Source organism: Myripristis murdjan, chromosome 20 (genome assembly GCF_902150065.1).
Source record: "Myripristis murdjan chromosome 20, fMyrMur1.1, whole genome shotgun sequence".
Taxonomy (NCBI): Eukaryota; Metazoa; Chordata; class Actinopteri; order Holocentriformes; family Holocentridae; genus Myripristis; species Myripristis murdjan.
The window spans coordinates 3,904,598-3,925,072 of NC_043999.1; the positions used below are offsets into that span (position 1 = coordinate 3,904,598).

Consider the following 20,475-nt stretch of genomic DNA (forward strand, 5'->3'; position numbering starts at 1 on the left):
AAAGAGCCACGAACACGAGCGGGAATATGTCTCAATAATGGAAGCATAAATCCATGAAAATTAAAATACAATTTAAGATGAAGAAAACCCCATCTGTGGGTAAAAAGGTGATATCAAGAGCGAGGCTTTTGTATTAGCAAATCAAATGAGGCACTGAAGTGTAACTCGATTTCTGGACAAATAAGTGAGAGAATAAACACAGTGAGGACATATTTTTTTTTCCCACTGCTGATTGAGTTGCAAGGCAAGACAACGTTTAATCCGTCCAATTATCTGCGTGCTGTCTCCGCTCATGAATGCACACATGTTTTTAAAAAAGGCAGAGCTCAGATTTTGGCCGTGAATCACAAGAGTCTGTCGTCCACCTGTGGATCCGTCTCCATCTGTCGCCTCGCCCCCTTCATTCAGCAACGTTCACACTGCTCATATTTTCTTTTTGAGTTTTTTATTTCTTTTTTGGCAAAAACTTTGGAACATTATGCATCACCCCAGTGTGTTCCAGCATTTTTTAATAATTACAACGACTGGCCCTAAGGGAGGCGGGTACAATCACAGGTCAAAACAGAGCGACGTTTGTTACTGATTGGCCCGGAGGGGAACAAAATGTCATCGCTGTTGGTGAATTGTTAGTTCCTCTCTGTTACAGAGGCACCGATATTAGTGATGCACCAAATGTGGAGTTCTGGGCTGATACTGATATTTAAATCTTATATTTAAAAAATAACTGAGCTGTTTTAAAGCCTTTTAGCCTTTCATTACACAATAAATACCTTTGAATGAGCAAAAAGTCAATCATACAAAAAACATGAAACAACCTTTAATATAAAGAGATTATTTGTGAAAAATAATTAAAAGCCTTTTAAAGCCTTTTAATTCCTCCTTCTAGTTTCGCTCCAAAAGCTTAATTTTACATTACACTTGAATGCATCATGATACCATTCCAAATTGACATTTTCCAGCTTCATTTAGTTTTGTAGTGCATCTCATTTTTTGCAATCATCCATTTTTTTCTCTTATTTTTTTTTTGTTGTTGTTGTTTTATTGTGAAAATGTATTTTCTGTGTTTAGCTTACTTTTCATGAACACACACAAAAAAAAAAAAAAAAAAAAATCACACTGATCCAGGTGTGAAAAAGACGACAGGTGATCATGATCGAACAAACATCAGGATCAAGTGCCAGGAGAAAACAGATAACTTAAGAGGGCGATTCAGGCACTTTAAATATCAGGAAATATGAAAACGCGAAAATTTCTAAGAAAATCAATCAATTGCTTAACATGCTCAAACATGCTATAATATTGAAGTCAGCTCACTTTACCGTCTAAATTAATCCGTCTTCATTTTTCACTGTCATGAAACTTAATTTTTGGGTGTTGCACACTAAAGTTGAAAGCTTGTAAATTACATGGATTTCCGATATATTCAAAGTGCTATAAAATTTACAATTTTCATAAGACATTCACAATATTTGGTTGTTTGCTGCACATACAACAGTAGAATATCCACTGAAAATTTAAAGTAAATCCAAGGTGTGCCTCTGGAGATACCTAGACCTCCTGTTTCCCACGTTATGGCATTATTTTCAACTTTAGCAGGGCAGGAACTGGAATGGGTTCTTAATCCAGACATTATTTCTAATTATTTTAGTTTTATGGCTGGAAATAAATAAATTAAACATGCTAAATCCAACCTTGTGACAAATGTTGGTTCTGAGAGAGAGGTCCCAATAAGGCACAGCCTGAAAAAAATTCAAAGTTTGGTCCTCAGTAGCACCAAACGCTTATATTTTAGACAGAAAGCAACAACAAAATCTGATTTAGCACCTTTCATTTAGTAAATATGCAAAGTTTCACTACTCTAGGATGAATGTTCATAAAACATGGTTTTCTAACTATGGGATCAATGTCATTGAAATCTGAGCCACCACAGTGACACCCATCTGATGATCTGACATGGAATGACCCCGCTGGGTATTGATTCAAGCGTGAACGGTCGCACCTGAACCCCCCGTGACAACACCTGCCCTCCTGAAGCTGCTGCTGCTGTTTCCCCCCCGGACAGATTTCCATGAAGACGTCCGTCCTGCTTTAATAACAGCAGCGACAGCAACACCAGCTGCTGAGGACGGGAGGATGCTCTTAAACATCTGTTCACCACAACTCCCCTTGCACCCTGGCAGGAAGATTTAAAAAAAAAAAAAAAAAGGAAGCTGTATTTTAATTTGCCAAAAATAACCTGTGAGGGCTCGCAGCGGCGGCCGAGCGGAAGGCATTAAAGTGGAAAATGGGAGTTGTGCGTCGGCACTTGAACGCAGCACAGGAGGCAGCTGAGATTTACAGGCTGTGTGTGTGTGTGTGTGTGTGTGTGTGTGTGTGTGTAATCGACGGCGGGCAGTAATTACATGTGATGGTGGAGGAAGATGACTGGACGTGGATGGCCCTCCTGTTATTAATGAAAGCTAATGAAGGCTGCTGCTCTGATCTGCTCTCCTCTGTCCTCCTCCATCCCTCCATCACCGAGGGATGGAGGGATAAATCAGGCAGAGAGAGAGGAGAGAGACTCACTTCATTTAGACTGAGAGACTCAGATCTGCTCAACTCTCTGATAAACACTGGCTCTTAAATGGTTCTTCAAAATGCTCTCTGGTTCCACAGAGAACCACCAGCAGCTGAAGAACCTCTTTTTTAGAGTCTGGTTCCACACACACTCTCTGTGGTTCTTTAAAGTGCTAAAGGTTCTTCATGTTTATTGGAGTTATTTGGTGGCGGCAGCAGCTAACAATTCTTTTCCTTGTGGATTAATGTGCAGATTATTTCCTCAGTGAATGGATTAATGTGCAGATTATTTCCTCAGTGAATGGATTAATGTGCAGATTATTTCCTCAGTGAATGGATTAATGTCTCGCTCTATAAACCATCAGAAAACATTTTTAATAGCTCGTCTGGAACCCAGTGAAGGAACAAGGAATGTGGAGAACCGGACAACAACATGTTCATGTTGGTTTTCAACCTGATACACAATCACCTGATTTAAAACACTCAGAGAAGCTTTTATTCTGAAAATCTGAGGCTGTCCTGTAAAAAACGACCGATGATTTAGTTTGTGCAGCAGAATATCAGGAGCTTTAGTTATGTTTATTTATGTTTATTATTATTATTTATGTTTATGTTTAGTTTAAAATTAAGCGCCCTCTAGTGGCCGCGTCATGAACAACACTGTGGTGTGATATTAAGGGAGTGATACTAAGGAGGCTGCTGGGCTGGCAGGCGACCCGAGTTCGACTCCAGGCTCAGCAGTGTTTGTTTTTAGGTAACTAACACTAGAAAGCTAATATTCACTAGCCATACTTTCATAACAATCATATTTAACAAACATTACGCTGCTAAAATAACTTATTTCTTAACCCTAACCACAACATTTTCCTCACCTTAAGAAAGTATTTTTAGCATTTTTATACCAAAGTTCCTTAAAGCAGTGGTTCCCATCCAGTTCTTAAGACCCCCCCATCCTCTCCTGTCCTGCAGGTTTCTGTTTCAGCTCTCCTCCTTCACACCTGATCCATTGAAGGGCCGCATGCTGATTGGCTGAAACAGATCTACCTGAGCAGGTGCATGAAGGTGGGATAACCGGTTCAGGTGGTCAGGAGTAGAGCCGGAACCCTTGAGGACCTTGAGGACGGGGTTGGGGAGCGCTGCCTTAAAGAACCATTTATGGCTCCTACAGGAACCATTTTGATGGTTCTTTGAGGCACCTTTGGGGGAACCACCTACAGAAATGGTTCTTTAAAGAATCTCAAACCAAAAATATTTTTTCTACAGCATCACTCCGAAGAACCATTTTTGGTTCCAGTTAGCACCTTCGTGTGCGGGAGTAGAGCTCGAAACGAAACCATTTTTTGATGGTTCTTTGAGGCACCTTTGAAGGGGTTCTTTGAAGAGCCATCTACACAAATGGCTCTTGCAAAAAAAAAAAAGGTTCTTTGTGGAACCAAAAATGATTTCTCTATGGCATCACTCCGAAGAACCATTTTTGGTTCCAGTTAGCACCTTTACTTTCATGTGTGTGACGCTGCTCTTGCTCTTCCTCTCCTGTTTCCTCTCATTAGAGAAGCACAGAGGCCAGGCTGAGTGTGTGTGTGTGTGTGTGTGTGTGTGTGTGTGTGTGAACGATGTCGGGCCTGTGAAAGATTTCCTCCCCGTCGGCGTGAGCGGCCGGCTCTGTCAGCCCCGGTTATTTAGCCGGGTGAATTTCCATCTTTAGCCGAAATTGTGGTGATAAATTCGGCCGTCAGTCTTTAGGAGCTCGACTCACCGGAGACAATCAGAGCGAGTCGGCGCCGGCTGATTTATTTAAGCAGCTGAAGTCGCATTAAGATTTAAATCCCGTTCACAGGCGAGGCCGGGCCGTGAAGGCAGCACGGAGGAGGAAAACCTCACAGCTGCAAACCAACAGCTACAACAAGAACGGCTGATTTAAAACACAACTAACAGAAATGTCTTCTCTTAATGTGCTACAAGGCAGAATGAGTCGGAGTTTTCCTAGGATGGCGACGTCACATTTGGCCAGGCGTTTCATTCCCTTGCCATCCTAGGAAAAAAAAGTCCCGGCTCATAGGTGCACAAAAAAATATTACGAGCCAGAGTAGTAAGAGCCAGTAGTAAGAGAGATTAGCTCCAGATTGACACACACACACACACACACTGCAGCGTTATGTTGATCTCTGTGAAATGTACTGATTTCATTGTTTTATTGTGTTTTTTTTTGTTTTTTGTTTTTTTTTTTTGGACAGCCCACACAACACAATACCTATTACTACTAGATTACTACATCATTGACATCACAGTATCACAGTAACACCTGTCGGCTTCTGATTGGCTCTTTTGAAGCAGGTTGTGTTTACAAAACTTTTAAATTCTTATACACACACGCACACACACACAATCCAACACATGCATGCATACAGTGCCTATGAAAAGTATTCACCCCCTCGGATGTTTGTACCTGTTATCGCTTTTATAAATGGAATCGTGGTCAATAAAATTTGGCTTTTTTGACAAGAATTTACAAAAAAAAAAAAAAAAAAATCCTCTCTAGTTGGCAAAGTGAAAACAGAGTTCTGCAAAGTAATGTCAATTAATTAAAATATAATAATAATAATAATAATAATAATACATTTTATTTATAAGCGCCTTTCAAAAACACTCAAGGACACTTTACAAAAGATATGATGTAAAATATATGATGTAAAATAAGTGATTGCATTTATTTATTTTTTGCATTTATTTTTATTTGATTGATTTGATTTTTATTTATTTATTTAAATTAGCGCGCTGGCCGAGATTGCTGCTGTGCATGTCTGCTTCATGGTCGTCTAGTTTCCCAGCCTGAGTGAGACACTCGAACGCAGCCGAAGTGAAAATAAAGCAAATTCCCATAAATGTCCACAGTAAATGTGTATTTATGTCACGAGAGGGAGGTTAGCGCGGTGAAATATTAAGTTACACACTAATAAAAATACTTCTGCTGCACGCACACGCACACACACACACACACACACACTAGACCTCGCTGTCTGTCCAGTGAGAAGCACATCAGGTGAGAAAAAAACAGGCAGATTGAAAAAAAAAAAAAAAAAAAAAAAACAGTGGAACAGGGATCAATATGTTCAACACAGTGAAACATCACAACACACACACACACACACACACACACACACACACAGCCCTACCTGAGGCTGCGGTGCAGAAGACAAGGCCCGGTGATCCGAGGAGACGGGGGCGAGGCGGGGGAGGACGGGCGGACGGATGAGCGGACAGGCGGACGGGCGGCGGGCATCAGGTCCGGGTCACGGGCCGCCGTGTCCCAGACGGATTCTTCCGGAAGTCTGAGCACCGGAGGAAGAGATCAATGTGCGGCGGCGGCGACGGCCTTGATCCACCAGGCAGAAACACCGGCAGCTGAGAGGAAGGAGAAAACTCAATCTGCAGCAGAGTCAACCAGGCAGCACACACACACACACACACACACACACACACACACACACACGCACACACAGAAGTCAAACGCAGAGTTAGAAAGTGTCTTTCAGGATTAACTTTCCACTTAATACTTGAACACTATAAAGCTGTCAGATTCTGTTTGATTAATCCACTTCAATCCAACTCATCTTATCAAATTTCTTTTAATTTAAATTTTTGTGATTTTTTTCACGCGAATTTTAGGCTAATTTTCTTGTAATTTCATTGAAAATATGTTTTCCCCAAAATATAAAAAAAAAATAAAATTTAAAGCTTTTTTGTGCAATTTTTCTGGTTATTTTCTTTTCGTGATCATTACTATTATCATTATTATTATTATTATTATTATTATTATTATCATTGTCATCATCATCATCGTCATCATCATGGCTCTCTTTATTTTTTGGCAATTTTTTGTCTTTTAAGTTCACTGAAAATCTACATTTTTTCCCCCAAATATTTTTAATTAATTTTCTGGGCTTTGCTTTTGTTGTTGTTGTTGTTGTTGTTGTTTTTCTAATTTCCTGTGAATTTCACAAACATTTCAATACAAGAAAAATCTGACACCAGTCCAGCATCTCAACCTTCTGACCTTCCTCACCTTAACAATAAATATCGTTTTCTTACGTTATTATTTTCTTTTCTTTCTTTCTTTGGCCAGTTCTCTGTTTGTTTGTTTGTTTGTTTGTTTGTTTTTTTTTTGCAAAGGTCACACTGAAACACTCTGGATAGATGGGACTATTTTTTTAATACTTTAGTTGATTTATTCTCACAAATTCTCATGTGAGATGCACAGAGAGGAAACACATTGGTATTCACACAGCGTAAACACACACACACACACACACACAGCTGACAGACTCTCAGACTAAGAGGGCAGGCCTGAGTGATCATAGGTTTCGACTTTACACACAACACCGACCACAGATCAGAGAGAGAGAGAGAGAGAGAGAGAGAGAGAGAGAGGTCGTATTATCGTCCAAATAACAGAATCTGCAGGTGAATTGGGGGATTTCTCGGCCCCTGGGGGAACAAAGTTTGCAGTTGTTCTCGTTTCCGTCTCTGACAAAGACAATTAAACACATAAACATCCGGAGGAACAGCGTCTGTGGCAGCGGCCGGCTTTTTACAATCTGGACAAGTCGCAGCAAAATAGCTTTTTCCACACGCTGCCAGGACACATTAACTTCATCTGGATGGGTGGCACAAAATACTGCACCCAGCGCGCACACACACACACACACACACACACACACACACACACACACACAGACCAAAAGTACAGTCACACGCCTACAGAAGCCTGCAGGAAAGGACTTTGGGAAAGTCATTTTCAGTGTGAGACAAATTAACATATAAAGGGCTTCGCTCCAAAACAAAATGCAAGTCAATCTATTTTGGCACAAAACGTCACCGCCTGAAACCGAGCTGAAACTCTGAGGCCGGCTTTAGAGACGGATCAGAAAGGTAACCTGCTTAATTTCATGCCAGAAGCTGCTTTTAACACCCGCATGATGCAGATTATAACATCAATAAATCAGCAACACTTTCATTTTGAGATTATGCTGCATTTTCCGTGTTTGACCAGCAGGTGGCATCTGTCAGGAAACGTGCTGGATTGTTCCTCGGCTGTGTTTTCAACTTTGACTTTTTTTAGTTTTGACTGTATTTGAAATAATTTGAGTAATGATAAAGACGGTTGATACGGTTGATTGAGATACTCCACATCTAGAATCTGTGTTTCCACCTCCAGGGGGCGCTGTGGAGCTCTTAAACTGGGCTAAACAGAGTCAAACAAACAGCCGTCAATGGGGACTTTTCCAGAAAATCAGCTCTCTAAATGGTAATAGGTTTTTTTCTCCTGTGCGTATCTGAGCTCAGACGAAGGAAATGTGGAACCATTTAGGAACCAGTTGATTGGTTCTCCTGTGGTTCTGTAGCCAGTCAGCAGCACAGAGCCTCAATGTGAGTGCAAATCTGCAGGAACTGACGTCATTTTACAGCCGTGGATTTCAATTCTGTCTGCAGCAGAAACTCCAGGGTTCGGACGATAAGCTTATCTCCCGATTGCGATACTTCACTTCCAAAACGATACGTGTTGTGATGAGACATTACATTTTATTGCAGTTTTTGTTTGCTTTTTAACACTCGACCATGGAAAAAGTCAAATCTCACACTTCCTAAGTACGGAAAATAAAAGCCGCTCAAGCTGCTTCCTGCTGGAAAAGCCTGACACATAAAACCTGGACTTTGATTTATCTACTGTAGAGAACGATGAACCACTGCGCTCTAATTTGACAGTATCTATTAAAAATTCCATTGTTGATTGATTTCTTGATTTTTTTTAAATTAATCCACTTTTATTAACCACTTTTTAACTCATCTTGTCAAAATTAACTTCATTTCTTTTCATTCAATTTTTTATACCAAGTTTATGTTCATCTTCTTGACATTTCATTGAAAATATGCTTTTTCCCCACAAGATATTCCAACAATTTTTTCTTATTTTCTTTTCATTCTTCATTATTGTTGTTATTATTATGATTATGATAATTATTATTATTATTATTATTATTATGCTCTCTTTTTTTGGCATTCGTTATTTTTTTCTCTTCACTGAAAATATACTTTTATCCACCAAATATTTTTAATAAATTCTCTGGATTTTGTTGTTGTTGTTTTTCTAATTTCCTGTGAATTTGCTCCGGCTTCAGCCGCGTTCACGAGCATTTCAACACAAGAAAAAGCTGAAAAAGTTTTAGCTAATTTATTTTTATGCAAACCGTGTTGTAATATCACGTTGTAATTTTCGCTGATGCTAAGAGATGCACCGATATGAAAACCTGAGGGCTGATAACAAAAACCACTGATCAGGGGTTTGTTGCAGCCGATACCGATCCCATAATCAATATCGTCACTCCTACATTTGCAAAACGACTCTTTAAAGTTTAATCTCCCTCACGGAAAGAAAATATATTTACCAAAATATTACATGAAATATATTACAATATATTACATTTAATATATGGAATTACAATAAATTTATAAGTTATGTATTTGAAAATGTCTTACAATACATGGAATAATATACTGGTGAAACATATATAATGCAATATATTTATATATATTGCATCAATATATTTGAATAAATGGAATAATACATAAGTAATTGTGCATTTCAGATATTGCAATATATTGGAAAATATAAATACTAGTTCAGATAATTTCAGATTCAGATTCAGATAATTTTATTGTACCCTCGGGTAAATTTGGCTTCATATATGGGAACTAGTGAATCTGAAGACTAGTTCCCATATATGAAAATGTATTATCTAATATATCCCATGATATCTACCAATATACTGCAATATGTTTTTGTTTCCTAAGGGCTCCCACTGTGAGGATGACTTTTGAAAAGCTGTTCAAGCTGATTCCTGCTGGAAAAGCCTGACGCATAAAACCTGTACTTTGATTTATCTACTGTAGAGAACGATGAGCCACTGCGCTCTAATGTGCCAGCCGACCTTGTCGTTGTCGTTGTCCCGGCGTGGGCAGGGCGGCTACGGGCCCGGGACACTCGGGATGTTAGCCTCCCGTTCACAAAACACTAAGATATTCAACATTAGAAGGCACCACTGTCCTGCAACCTGCATTACTACAGTTTTGTTTTATGTGGTGTATTTTCTCTGCCTCAAATGGTAAACAGCGACCTGAAGTTTAACACATAAATAACCTATAATCAATATTCAACTGTTTGCTAACATCTGGGTGCTGGGCTTCCTGACGTTGGTTAACGTCTTAAGACGTTTTTGTTGATCTTGGATGGTTTTAGCTGTGAATCTACATCTCACATCTCACTCTCTCTCCTCTAAACTCTATTTTCCTTGTTCTGACTAAACAGCGGATTATGTCGTATATTTTTGTCTGAACCTGAAACGAGACGGGCACATCGCAACCGAACCCGAACCAAACTTGACAGGATTTTTTTTTTTTTTTTTTTGTGGTCAAATCCAACCCGAGCTTGAGATTTTGCTTGTCCTCCATCACCAGGTTACATTTACCGCCTGAAATAGCCTTTGTGTTGCCTTCAGTGTTGTCACGTAAACTCCAGCACTGCACAGGAAGCTGCCCTGAACACAAAGCAGGTCCATCGTTCTTCACCAAAATAATACCAACGTGACTGAACCCAACCCGAACCCGAACATCATTTCTAAATTTTTGTCAGAGCGCGGCCCGAACGATCGCGACTCAGGTATCCACACTCTCATGTGCCTAGTTACGGTTGCTAACGTGGGATTGGCTGGTGTCTGCTCTAGGGAGGGGCTTAGTGAAGCGTCAGCTGGGCCACGACTCTGATCCGACATGTGAACTCTGAACAAGACACAGAAACCAAAAACCTGCAGACCTACAGACAGATGTCGGTCTCACGAGCTGCCAGATGTTCGGCCTGTGGTGAAGCGACACACACACACACCTCTGGCGACACACACACACACCTCCAGCGACACACAACCAGGAAGTGTGTGAAGCGCTCCGGCGTCCTGAGTGACAGCCAGCTGGATCAGACACAGAGCCGCCGTAAGACAGTCGGTGTGTCCAGTCACTCAGAGGGAAATCCCCGTTTATCGATCAGTCCGTCCAGCAGAGGCACTGTCAGTTAACACACACACACACACACACACACACACACACACACACACACACACACACACACACACACACACACACACACACACACACACAAAGCAAGCAAGGCCTCATCAGACCGGCCTGGCGGACATGACAATCAATACACTCAATTGAGTTCTCGCGCTCTCCTCTCACACACACACACACACACACACATACTCACTCATACTCTTTCCTCCCCATCTCCCTATGCTGTTGCTCACTCTCTCTCACACACACACACACACACACACACACACTGCAGTGCCATTGACCTTTCCACTCAAAGACAGCAGGACATCAGCAAACAGGATGTGTCTGTGACCTTTCACACATCTGCTGCTAAAGAGCACAGAGTATGCACGCACACGCACATGCACACACACACACACACACACACACACACACACACAGAGTGGATGAGTCTGGGTCAATGCAGTTTCAATCGAGTCAATTCAGGAAGTGATTTTCTACATCAGGGTCACTGATTGTCTGATTTGTGTGTGTGTGTGTGTGTGTGTGTGTGTGTGTCGCCCTCTCTAACAAGACAAATGTTCCACTTGGAAAAGAAATGTCAGCCCGGCTCTAATGTCTTGTTCCCTCATCATCCTGCGATATTCTGACTGATGACGGCAGCGGAGGAGGAGGAGGAGGAGGAGGAGGAGGAACGTCCCGCCGCCCAAATGTCACAGGTCGGATCCTGTTCACACACACACACACACACACACACACACACACACACACACACACACACAGGATCCCAAATACTGGATGATATCCCGGCTTCAGGTCTAATCTGGGATAATCTCTCACATCCGGCTTTCATCAGAGCCACAACACACACAGGTCAGCTGATCGATCAGTCAATCAACATTGCACCAATTAATACAGTTTTTCTCGATTGCTAAGACACATTTCTCGAAAGTTGCTCTCCTTTTCTCTAACCTGTGAACACGAAACCCAATTTTCAAGCTACATTCACAAAACCTCAGACTCCTCTTGCAAAACCAAACGTTCACCTCAAAACAGTTCAATCTGTGCTCAAAACTGAACTGTGTGGTCAAATTGTGCCCCGAGCCAATCAGAATTAAAAACATTACTGAGCAGTCACTAAACACTACATAGAAAAATAGAAAACACAATGAACACGACATGAAGCTGTACAAATAAATGTGTATTGTTCACTGTAGGCTAAATGCATGTTGCAAAAAAACAAAAAACGTGCATTTAGCACTTGTACATATTTTTAAAAAAGTACAAAAAACAGAAATCTTGTGCATTTAGCACTTGTATACAGTAAGCCTACGTAAAAATAAAGTACAAAAATATACAAATGAGAAGTGCATTACTCAGCCACAGCATCATTTCTCCGTACTGAGTCGACCTCCTCGACCTCCTCGACCTCCTCGACCTCCTCTCACACAAACTCCTCCTCTCAGATTTCTATCCATTGTAGGGCCTCACACAGCAGTGCTCTCTGAACTGGCTTATATATGTTCCCTCACATCATGAGCCACAAGTGTGATCAGTTTTGAGTTGTTGTGTTCAACCAATGACACCAGTGCTTTACTTGTGTTTGACTTTTGCCACCAGTGCTCACCATTATGCAGCACAGGTGCATCACAATGAAAATGTGTTGGTAAGTTGTGTCTAAACAGGTGAAACGTGCTGATGGTTTTGCCAAAAGAGTGAATGATTCAGTCAGTGGGTTCAGGCAATGGAGCATTTGGTTCAGACAACAGGGTTTAGTGTTTTAGCAATTGAGAAAAACTGTAATCAATGAATCATTTCAGTCATTGATCAAGGAAACACACACACACACACACACACACACACACACACAAACAACCGTCTGATCCCAGCTCCACCAAAACCTGTCAGAATCAATGGGTAAGTATCTATTAAAAATTCCATTGTTGATTAATTTATTGATTTTTTTTTTTTTTGATTAATCCATTCCACTTTTTAACTCATCTTATCAAAATTGACTTTATTTCTTTTCATTCAATTTTTTATGCCAAGTTGATGCTCATTTTCTTGCAATTTCATTGAAAATATGATATATTATGATATATAATATATTGAAAGATATTCCAATTTTTTTCTTTTTTTATTTTTTTGTCTAATTTCCTGGTTATTTTCTCTTCATTCTTCATTATTGTTATTATTATTATTATTATTATTATTATTATTATTATTATACTCTCTATTTTTTGACACTTTCTATTTTTTACTATTTTACTTTTTTTTTTTCTTGTAAGTTAACTGAAAATATACTTTTTTCCACCAAATATTTTTAATTAATTTTCTGGGTTTTGCTGTTGTTGTTGTTTTTCTAATTTCCTGTGAATTTGCTCAAGTTTCGGCCGCGTTCACGAGCATTTCAACACAAGAAAAATCTGACGCCAGTCCAGCATCTCGACCTTTAAGTGTATCACCTTAACATTTATAAATACAGTTTTGCCATTTTTTTTTTTTGGCTAATTTATCTTTATGCAAACCGTGTTGTAATATCACATTGTAATTTTCTCTGAGATGCTAAGAGATGCACCGATATGAAAACCTGAGGGCTGATAACAAAAACCACTGATCAGGGGTTTGTTGCAGCCGATACCGATCCCATAATCAATATGGTCACTCCTGCATTTGCAAAACGACTCTTTAAAGTTTAATCTCCCACTGTCAGTATGACTTTTCAAAATAAACTGTCGTCGCCACAGAAAAAGCCTTTTTTACTGGCACTTTTCATCAAATATTAATGTTAAGGTGCTACCAGGCGGCAACACAATTAAGTATTGAGACATTAATTATCACATAGAATTATCATCTAAAATTCCAAGAAGGGAACAATAATGGTACTAATAATCATTTCATTTAATCATAATTTAATTTAGGATAATATATCAGCTGCTATATGGTGCATCCCTAATAACACTGTCTTCCTTTACTCTGTTCATATCTTTATAAAATTGACACTTTACTGTTTTTTTTTTTTTTTGTCAGACTAAGAAAGTCTGGCTTTAGCTGAAAGGATTAATCAATTTATTTAAAAAAAACATAAATAAGCAAATAAACAGGCGCATGAAGATGTGCAGATGTGGACCATATAGACTCAACAGCTAAGTGATGTTTGGGGCGTCGCCTGAACTTCAGACAACTTTTACCGCATTTTTGGTCCGTCTTTGTTTAGATTAAAGCACAATCAGCCAATCAGATTAAAGGTGTGGCGATGAAGGGGCGGGGCATGCGGGCCCTAAACTCCTTTACGAGTTAGCAGAACGCATGCTGATAACATTTATGCTGCGTTCACGTGGAATCCGGCAGACAGCGGCACGGGAGTCCGACGGAACAGCAGGACGGCGAAACCAAACACGCGTGTAGACGTGTTGCTATGGTGACGTCGTGTTGCTTACAAAGAGCATTACCTTTGCCGTTATTCTCTGCCGGTTTACACAGATTTGACCGTCCTGCTCTCGTCCACTTGAATGACATCCGGGTTGCCGTCTGTCGGATTTCACCTGAACGCAGCATCACAGTACACGGTTCAGTCACGTGCAGACAACAAACCTAATCAGACGGCCAAAGCAACACGAGGCGATTTTTTATACTATTATTTTATAACTTGCAAATCGGTGCCGTGTAATATTATTCTGCTGTTCTGAGGCCTGTTGAAACTGATAAGATGTGGGAATTTCTCATTAAAGACGAGTTAAAAAAATAGCTAGAAGAAATAGCTAGAAGAAGAAAGAAGAGAAAAAAATCGGAATCAGTCAGTCAGACTTGGAAAAAAAATCGGATATTGGAATTGGCGATCGGTGCATTTCTAAAAATCTGCCTGTTTTAGATAACAATTTTGACACAGGAGGAATCACGGCTACAACATGAGCCTTTAATCTGTCATAACTTGTTTTAAGCAGCTGTCCCACATGGTGATACAGCCCCTGAAAGTTTCCCCAAAACGCTCTTTTTCCGGTTTTCTCTGATGAATTATCTTGTTTCTATCACCCTGAGTCACAGACATGAAACTGGTCCGGTTTTGCTGCTGTAACGTTCATTTTTCCCCAAGATATTGAAAACAGCATGAAATTTGGACCCACCTGCATGAATTTATATTCACAGCATGAAGGTAAGGCTTGGGGGTCAGGTGGGATTTTTTTCTGAACTGGTTGATGACCCACCAGTCACTTTGTATTGGACTTCCTGGAATATATAAAAAAATTACAAAGCAAAGCTAATCTCAGATGTTGACTCAGCAGCAGTGCACGATCACGCTGCAAGCTTATCTTTCCAGTTCATGGCTCTGGATGTGAATGCGTCTTGACTGCAGCAAGCACAGCAGGGCACTTTTTCCTCTCTATTTTTATTTCCTAACAGCATAATCCCCTTTGTTACTTCAGGTGAGCGGGGTTAATTCAGATTAGACGGCTCGCGCGGCAGCAGGGGTGATGTAACGCTGCCTCTCTCTGTTAACAGCAGCGCTCACGGCCGTGTTTTGCAATCCCAGCAGGAGAATAAAAGCTTTCCACCTGATTCAGGTCGAAGAGCGTCAGCTGTAATTTACTGCTGCATTTTAGGAAGTTGGCTGGAGCTCCTATGCACAGCAAAACCCAAGAGAAAAAATACAAAATACAAGTTTAACTTAGCAGCACAGCTTTAGATGCATTATATACTATTATAGGCAGCCAAAAATAAGGAGGTCAAAGGTCAGAGCAACTAAAACCTTCTTCAGGGAACTGAGGTGAAATGTCCTTCATGATCATTTAAAGCAATACTCCAATGTTTTGGACAAAATCCTCTTTTTCCTGACTTCCCCAGACTGAGACCAGATGTTGGACACCATTTCCACCTCTCCTATGGGCTAGCATTTCCTGTTAGCTTAGCATAAAGAATTCAAGTCTATGGGAGTCGTTAGCCTGGCTCTGTCAAAGTGGAAAAATAAACCTCCCAGCAAATAAACATCTTAGGATTTCTTTTGAAAAACTGGAGCGGTTTGAGGAGAAGTCAGACGGTGGCGCTGTAACCGCTGAACACATTTATCCTTCCGTCTATCACAGAGATCCACATATCCAGATTAAACCCCCCACTACCCCCCACATCCACATCTGGACTGGATTTGAGCAATAATTGTGCTGCTTTTATTAGGCTTTTATTATGCTATGGTATGCTGCTTGTACGTATTTTTTATATTTATCGATTTATTTATTATTACATGTTAGATGTTTGTGTTTTTTAAGCTGCTGTATACCTGAATTTCCCTGTGGGATGAATAAAGTATCTTCTATTCTATTCTATTCTATTCTATCTCTTTTACTTGTTGTTTTTTTTTTTTTATTCCAAGCTGTGTATTTCAACTCCACATGATCCACTGTGTCAATCGGACATCTTCAGAGCAGCTGTAAGGTTTATTTTTTCACTTTGACAGAGCCAGGCTAACAACTCCTATAGACTTCAAGTCTTTATGCTAAGCTAACAGGAAATGCTAACCCGTAGGAACTGAACCACTGGACGTACAGAAGAGAAAATGGTGTCCAACATCTGGTCTCAATCAAAGTGAATTGGAAAAAGGTTATTTTGCCCAAAATGTTGGAGTCTTCTGTTGGAGCAGGAGTTAAATATTTAAGTTTAGCCGCTGGACAACAAACCAGAACACAGAGAACAGGAACGAGCACCTCCACCACAAAAACACCATGTCGAGTGACGGAGGCTGTAAAGAGCAGCAGCGTGACGTCACACTGGCTGGACCGGCTGCATCCGCCTCCGTTTCCACGCAGCGTGACACCCCGAGTCTCCATCTGACCCCGAGTCTCCATCTGACCCCGAGTCTCCATCTGGCCCCGAGTCTCAATCTGAGCCCGAGTCTCCATCTGACCCGAGTCTCCATCTGACCCCAAGTCTCCATCTGACCCTGAGTCTCCATCTGACCCCAAGTCTCCATCTGACCCCGAGTCTCCATCTGACCCTGAGTCTGAATTTGATCACGAGTCTCCATCTGACCCCAAGTCTCCATCTGACCCTGAGTCTCCATCTGACCCCGAGTCTCCATCTGACCCCGAGTCTCCATCTGACCCTGAGTCTGAATTTGATCACGAGTCTCAATCTGACCCCAAGTCTCCATCTGACCCCGAGTCTCAATCTGACCCCGAGTCTCCATCTGACCCCGAGTCTCCATCTGGCCCCGAGTCTCAATCTGACCCTGAGTCTCAATCTGACCCCGAGTCTCAATCTGACCCCTAGCCTCAATCTGACCCCGAATCTCCGTCTGACACTGAGTCTCCGTCTGACCCCGAGTCTCCGTCTGGCCCCGAGTCTCCGTCTGGCCCCGAGTTTCCGTCTGGCCCCGAGTCTCCGTCTGGCCCCGAGTCTCAGTCTGGCCCCGAGCCTCAGTGTGACCCCGAGCCTCAATCTGACCCCGAGTCTCCGTCTGGCCCCGAGTCTCCGTCTGGCCCCGAGCCTCAGTCTGACCCCGAGTCTCCATCTGACCCCAAGTCTCCATCTGACCCCGAGTCTCAATCTGACCCCGAGTCTCCATCTGACCCCGAGTCTCAATCTGACCCCGAGTCTCCATCTGACCCGAGTCTCCATCTGACCCCGAGTCTCCATCTGGCCCCGAGTCTCCATCTGACCCCGAGTCTCAATCTGACCCCGAGTCTCAATCTGACCCCTAGCCTCAATCTGACCCCGAATCTCTGTCTGACACTGAGTCTCCGTCTGACCCCGAGTCTCCGTCTGGCCCCGAGTCTCCGTCTGACCCCGAGTCTCCGTCTGACCCCGAGTCTCAGTCTGGCCCCGAGTTTCCGTCTGGCCCCGAGTCTCCGTCTGGCCCCGAGTCTCAGTCTGGCCCCGAGCCTCAGTCTGACCCCGAGCCTCAATCTGACCCCGAGTCTCCGTCTGGCCCCGAGTCTCCGTCTGGCCCCAAGCCTCCGTCTGACCCCGAGTCTCCATCTGGCCCCGAGTCTCCATCTGGCCCTGAGTCTCCATCTGACCCCGAGTCTCAATCTGACCCCGAGTCTCTTTTAGTCCGAACCAGACCCGAGGCTGAGATTTCACTCATCCTCCATCGCTCGGTTGGATTTACCGCCTGAAACAGCCTACGTGTTGCCTTCAGGGCCGTCACGTAAACTCCAGCATGGCACAGGAAGTCGTCAATCATTTTTCACTAAGATCACAGCGATGTGACCGAACTCGACCTGAACCTGAACATAATTTCTAAACTTTGAGTCCCAACAGGCCCGGGTCGGGTGTCCTCGCTCTGCATGACACACACTGCCTGAACCGAACACACACTGATCTCTCTACTGCCTTGACTTCTTTGCTGCTTTTGGGTTAAAAGGAGTGAAACACTGCTTTAACTTGTCCAAATCACCGAGCGGCTGCACGGTGACACCGTCCTGTGGCAGGTCACCAAGCGATTCAACACAAAACAACTTTATTAATCCACGGGAGGGAAACAAGCTTGTCTCCAAACACACGGGACACAAAAAACAAGCTCAATCATCCAAAACACAGTAAAATCCACCGAGATGCACCAGCAGACGTTTCTACCGCCTCCCGTGGAGTCAACAAGCTGAAAACACACCATTTAAACTGGTGATTTAACCATTTAATCATTTAACTGCAATAATTTACACCTGCAGCAGCAACTGAACAGTGCAGTGTGTCCCTGTGTGTATAAAGGTAGACTTCTTATATATGCTCAATTTCTATTTCTACATTTATTGGTGTAATATTTTTCCAGCATGACTGCACATATTTAGGAATGATGATGACAAAATGCACAAACTTTTTTTTTTTTTTTTTTTTTTTTACAATGCACAAGTAGGATTAATTCACATATTTATACATAATGCATACACTTTTTTTACAACTATGATTAATTCACAAATTTCTACATAATGCACAAACTTTTTTAAGCATAAATTTAATGCACAAATAGGATTAATTTACATATTTATACATAATGCATACACTTTTTTACAACTATGATTCATGCAGAAATTTCTAAATAATGCACATGCTTTTTTTTTTTTACAAAGAGGGTCAATGCACAAGTACGACTTATGCATGTATTTACACATAATTAACACCGTTTTTACACATTTATTTTTTCTACTGCTTGTGATTTCATCCTTCTTTAGAGAACTGGAGCAGCTGCTTCTGACCCAGTTTCCCCCTGGATATTTCTTATTCTGATATCATCAAAAGTCAGGACCACAGAGGCATCTCAAAATATAAACAACAACAACAATATAATCAATAGTTTCATAATATTGACATAGTAGTTTCACCGTTTCCAAATAAACTTAGAGTGCTCTTGAAAATAACAACAACAACAATAATGACAATGATAATGATAATAACAACAATAATAATAATGATAATAGTCCCTCATTCTGCTGAAAATGCCCAGAATTTAGGGATTTGGTAATATGGTCACCCCATGCACAGCCAGATTACACCTGTGATGTGGCTGGATAATCTGAGTGAGGTAATAAATGCATGGGATTATTAATAAACCACGTGCTGGTGCTGCATGTCTGTGTGTGTGTGTGTTCAGTAACTTCCAATGCAAGTGCAACTCTGTTCTGCAACTCTGCTCAGTGTGTGTGTGTGTGTGTGTGTGTGTGTGTGTGTGTGTGTGTGTGTGTGTGTGTGTGTGTGTGTGTGTGTGTGTGTAGCACAGCAGCTAACATGCTCACCTACAACAAGGGCACTGGACACTAAAAACAAGCGGCTTCACGCGGCGGAATGAACTCGTTTTGTGCTTTAAAGTCATCCGACACAAGCAGACACTGCCACTGCTTCGTATAAACGCGTCAAAGATGTGATATAATCTGTAATTTCAGGGAGATTACATGAGAAAGGGTAACTCACCTTATGTCACACTGCAGGTCTGAGTTGTTGTGAGAGCGCGGAATATGTGCCTGTGTGTGTTGGAATATCAGCGTCTTTTAAATCCAATCAAAAAATTTTATAATGTACTTATTTATTACTCAAGTGTATATTTCAGAATATTAGAGTGAAAAATGTTGACAAATTAAGGTGAACTTTGACAGAAAGGGGTGTTTTTTTGAACAGGCGCGCTCCTCAACACACGCAACCCGGGGTCCGAGGCCGGAGGTCGCAGTTTCGTTAGCAACATGGCGGCGTCCACAAGCGCGCAGGTGATTTCTCTGTACAGGATGCTGCTGAGGGAGAGCAAGAAGTTCCCCGCGTACAACTACAGGTAAACAAACCACCTGTAAACAACCTGTAAACCACCCGTAAACAACCCGAGCTCCTCCGCCGGCCGCGGTTTGTGGCGTCTGAGCGGACGGGACGGCGGCTAACGAGCTAGCAGCCGTGCGTTGTTTACGTTAGCGCGTTTAACGGTTTAACGGTCATGTCTGGAAACGGCCCTCAAAGCGTGTAAATACTCACTTTTGTTCACTAATATCACTCCTCCAGAGGCTCTGAGTGTTTTAATAATGTTCACGGTTATGAATGTGTCGTGACATTGTTTGAATTGGTCGTGATTGAACGTCCTGCGGCGGCACGGCAGCCGGTAAAGGACAAATCCAGAGCGGCAAAGTGTAAATAAAAAGCGCCTGAACAGGTTAAAAGTTTATTATGTCCACTTATATATGAGTTTATAGCACTTTGAGAACGGGTTTGTATGTTTTATGGTGTTTTTAGATCATGTTGGTCTTTTAAAGTTATTATTTTGCCCCCATAGTTTGTCTTTATAACTTTTTGTCTTCCTTGAGAGCAAAATAGTAAACAACAGTGACTCAAATGTTGTGCTTCTGTCCG

At 41.7% G+C, this 20,475-nt stretch overlaps 2 protein-coding genes across 6 annotated transcripts in view; one reads left to right on the plus strand and one right to left on the minus strand.

Moving 5' to 3' along the window:
* Positions 1 to 20,240, minus strand: part of fars2 (phenylalanyl-tRNA synthetase 2, mitochondrial) — a 241,273-nt gene extending 221,033 nt beyond the window's left edge. Inside the window, exons 1-2 of one of the 5 annotated variants that reach the window (XM_030078798.1) lie at positions 20,104 to 20,240; positions 5,730 to 5,982 (exon numbers count right to left, since the gene is read on the minus strand). The gene's annotated coding sequence lies outside the window, so the exon portion shown is untranslated. Of the gene's footprint in view, positions 1 to 5,729; positions 5,983 to 19,382; positions 19,526 to 19,557; positions 19,682 to 20,103 lie in introns of those variants that run through there. The other 4 variants (XM_030078800.1, XM_030078797.1, XM_030078801.1 and 1 more) reach the window with 4 other exon arrangements.
* Positions 19,760 to 20,475, plus strand: part of lyrm4b (LYR motif containing 4) — a 57,566-nt gene continuing 56,850 nt past the window's right edge. Inside the window, exon 1 of the mRNA XM_030078802.1 lies at positions 19,760 to 19,909. Within this exon, the coding sequence (XP_029934662.1) occupies positions 19,824 to 19,909 (86 nt within the window). The 5' untranslated portion in view covers positions 19,760 to 19,823. The remainder of the gene's footprint in view (positions 19,910 to 20,475) is intronic.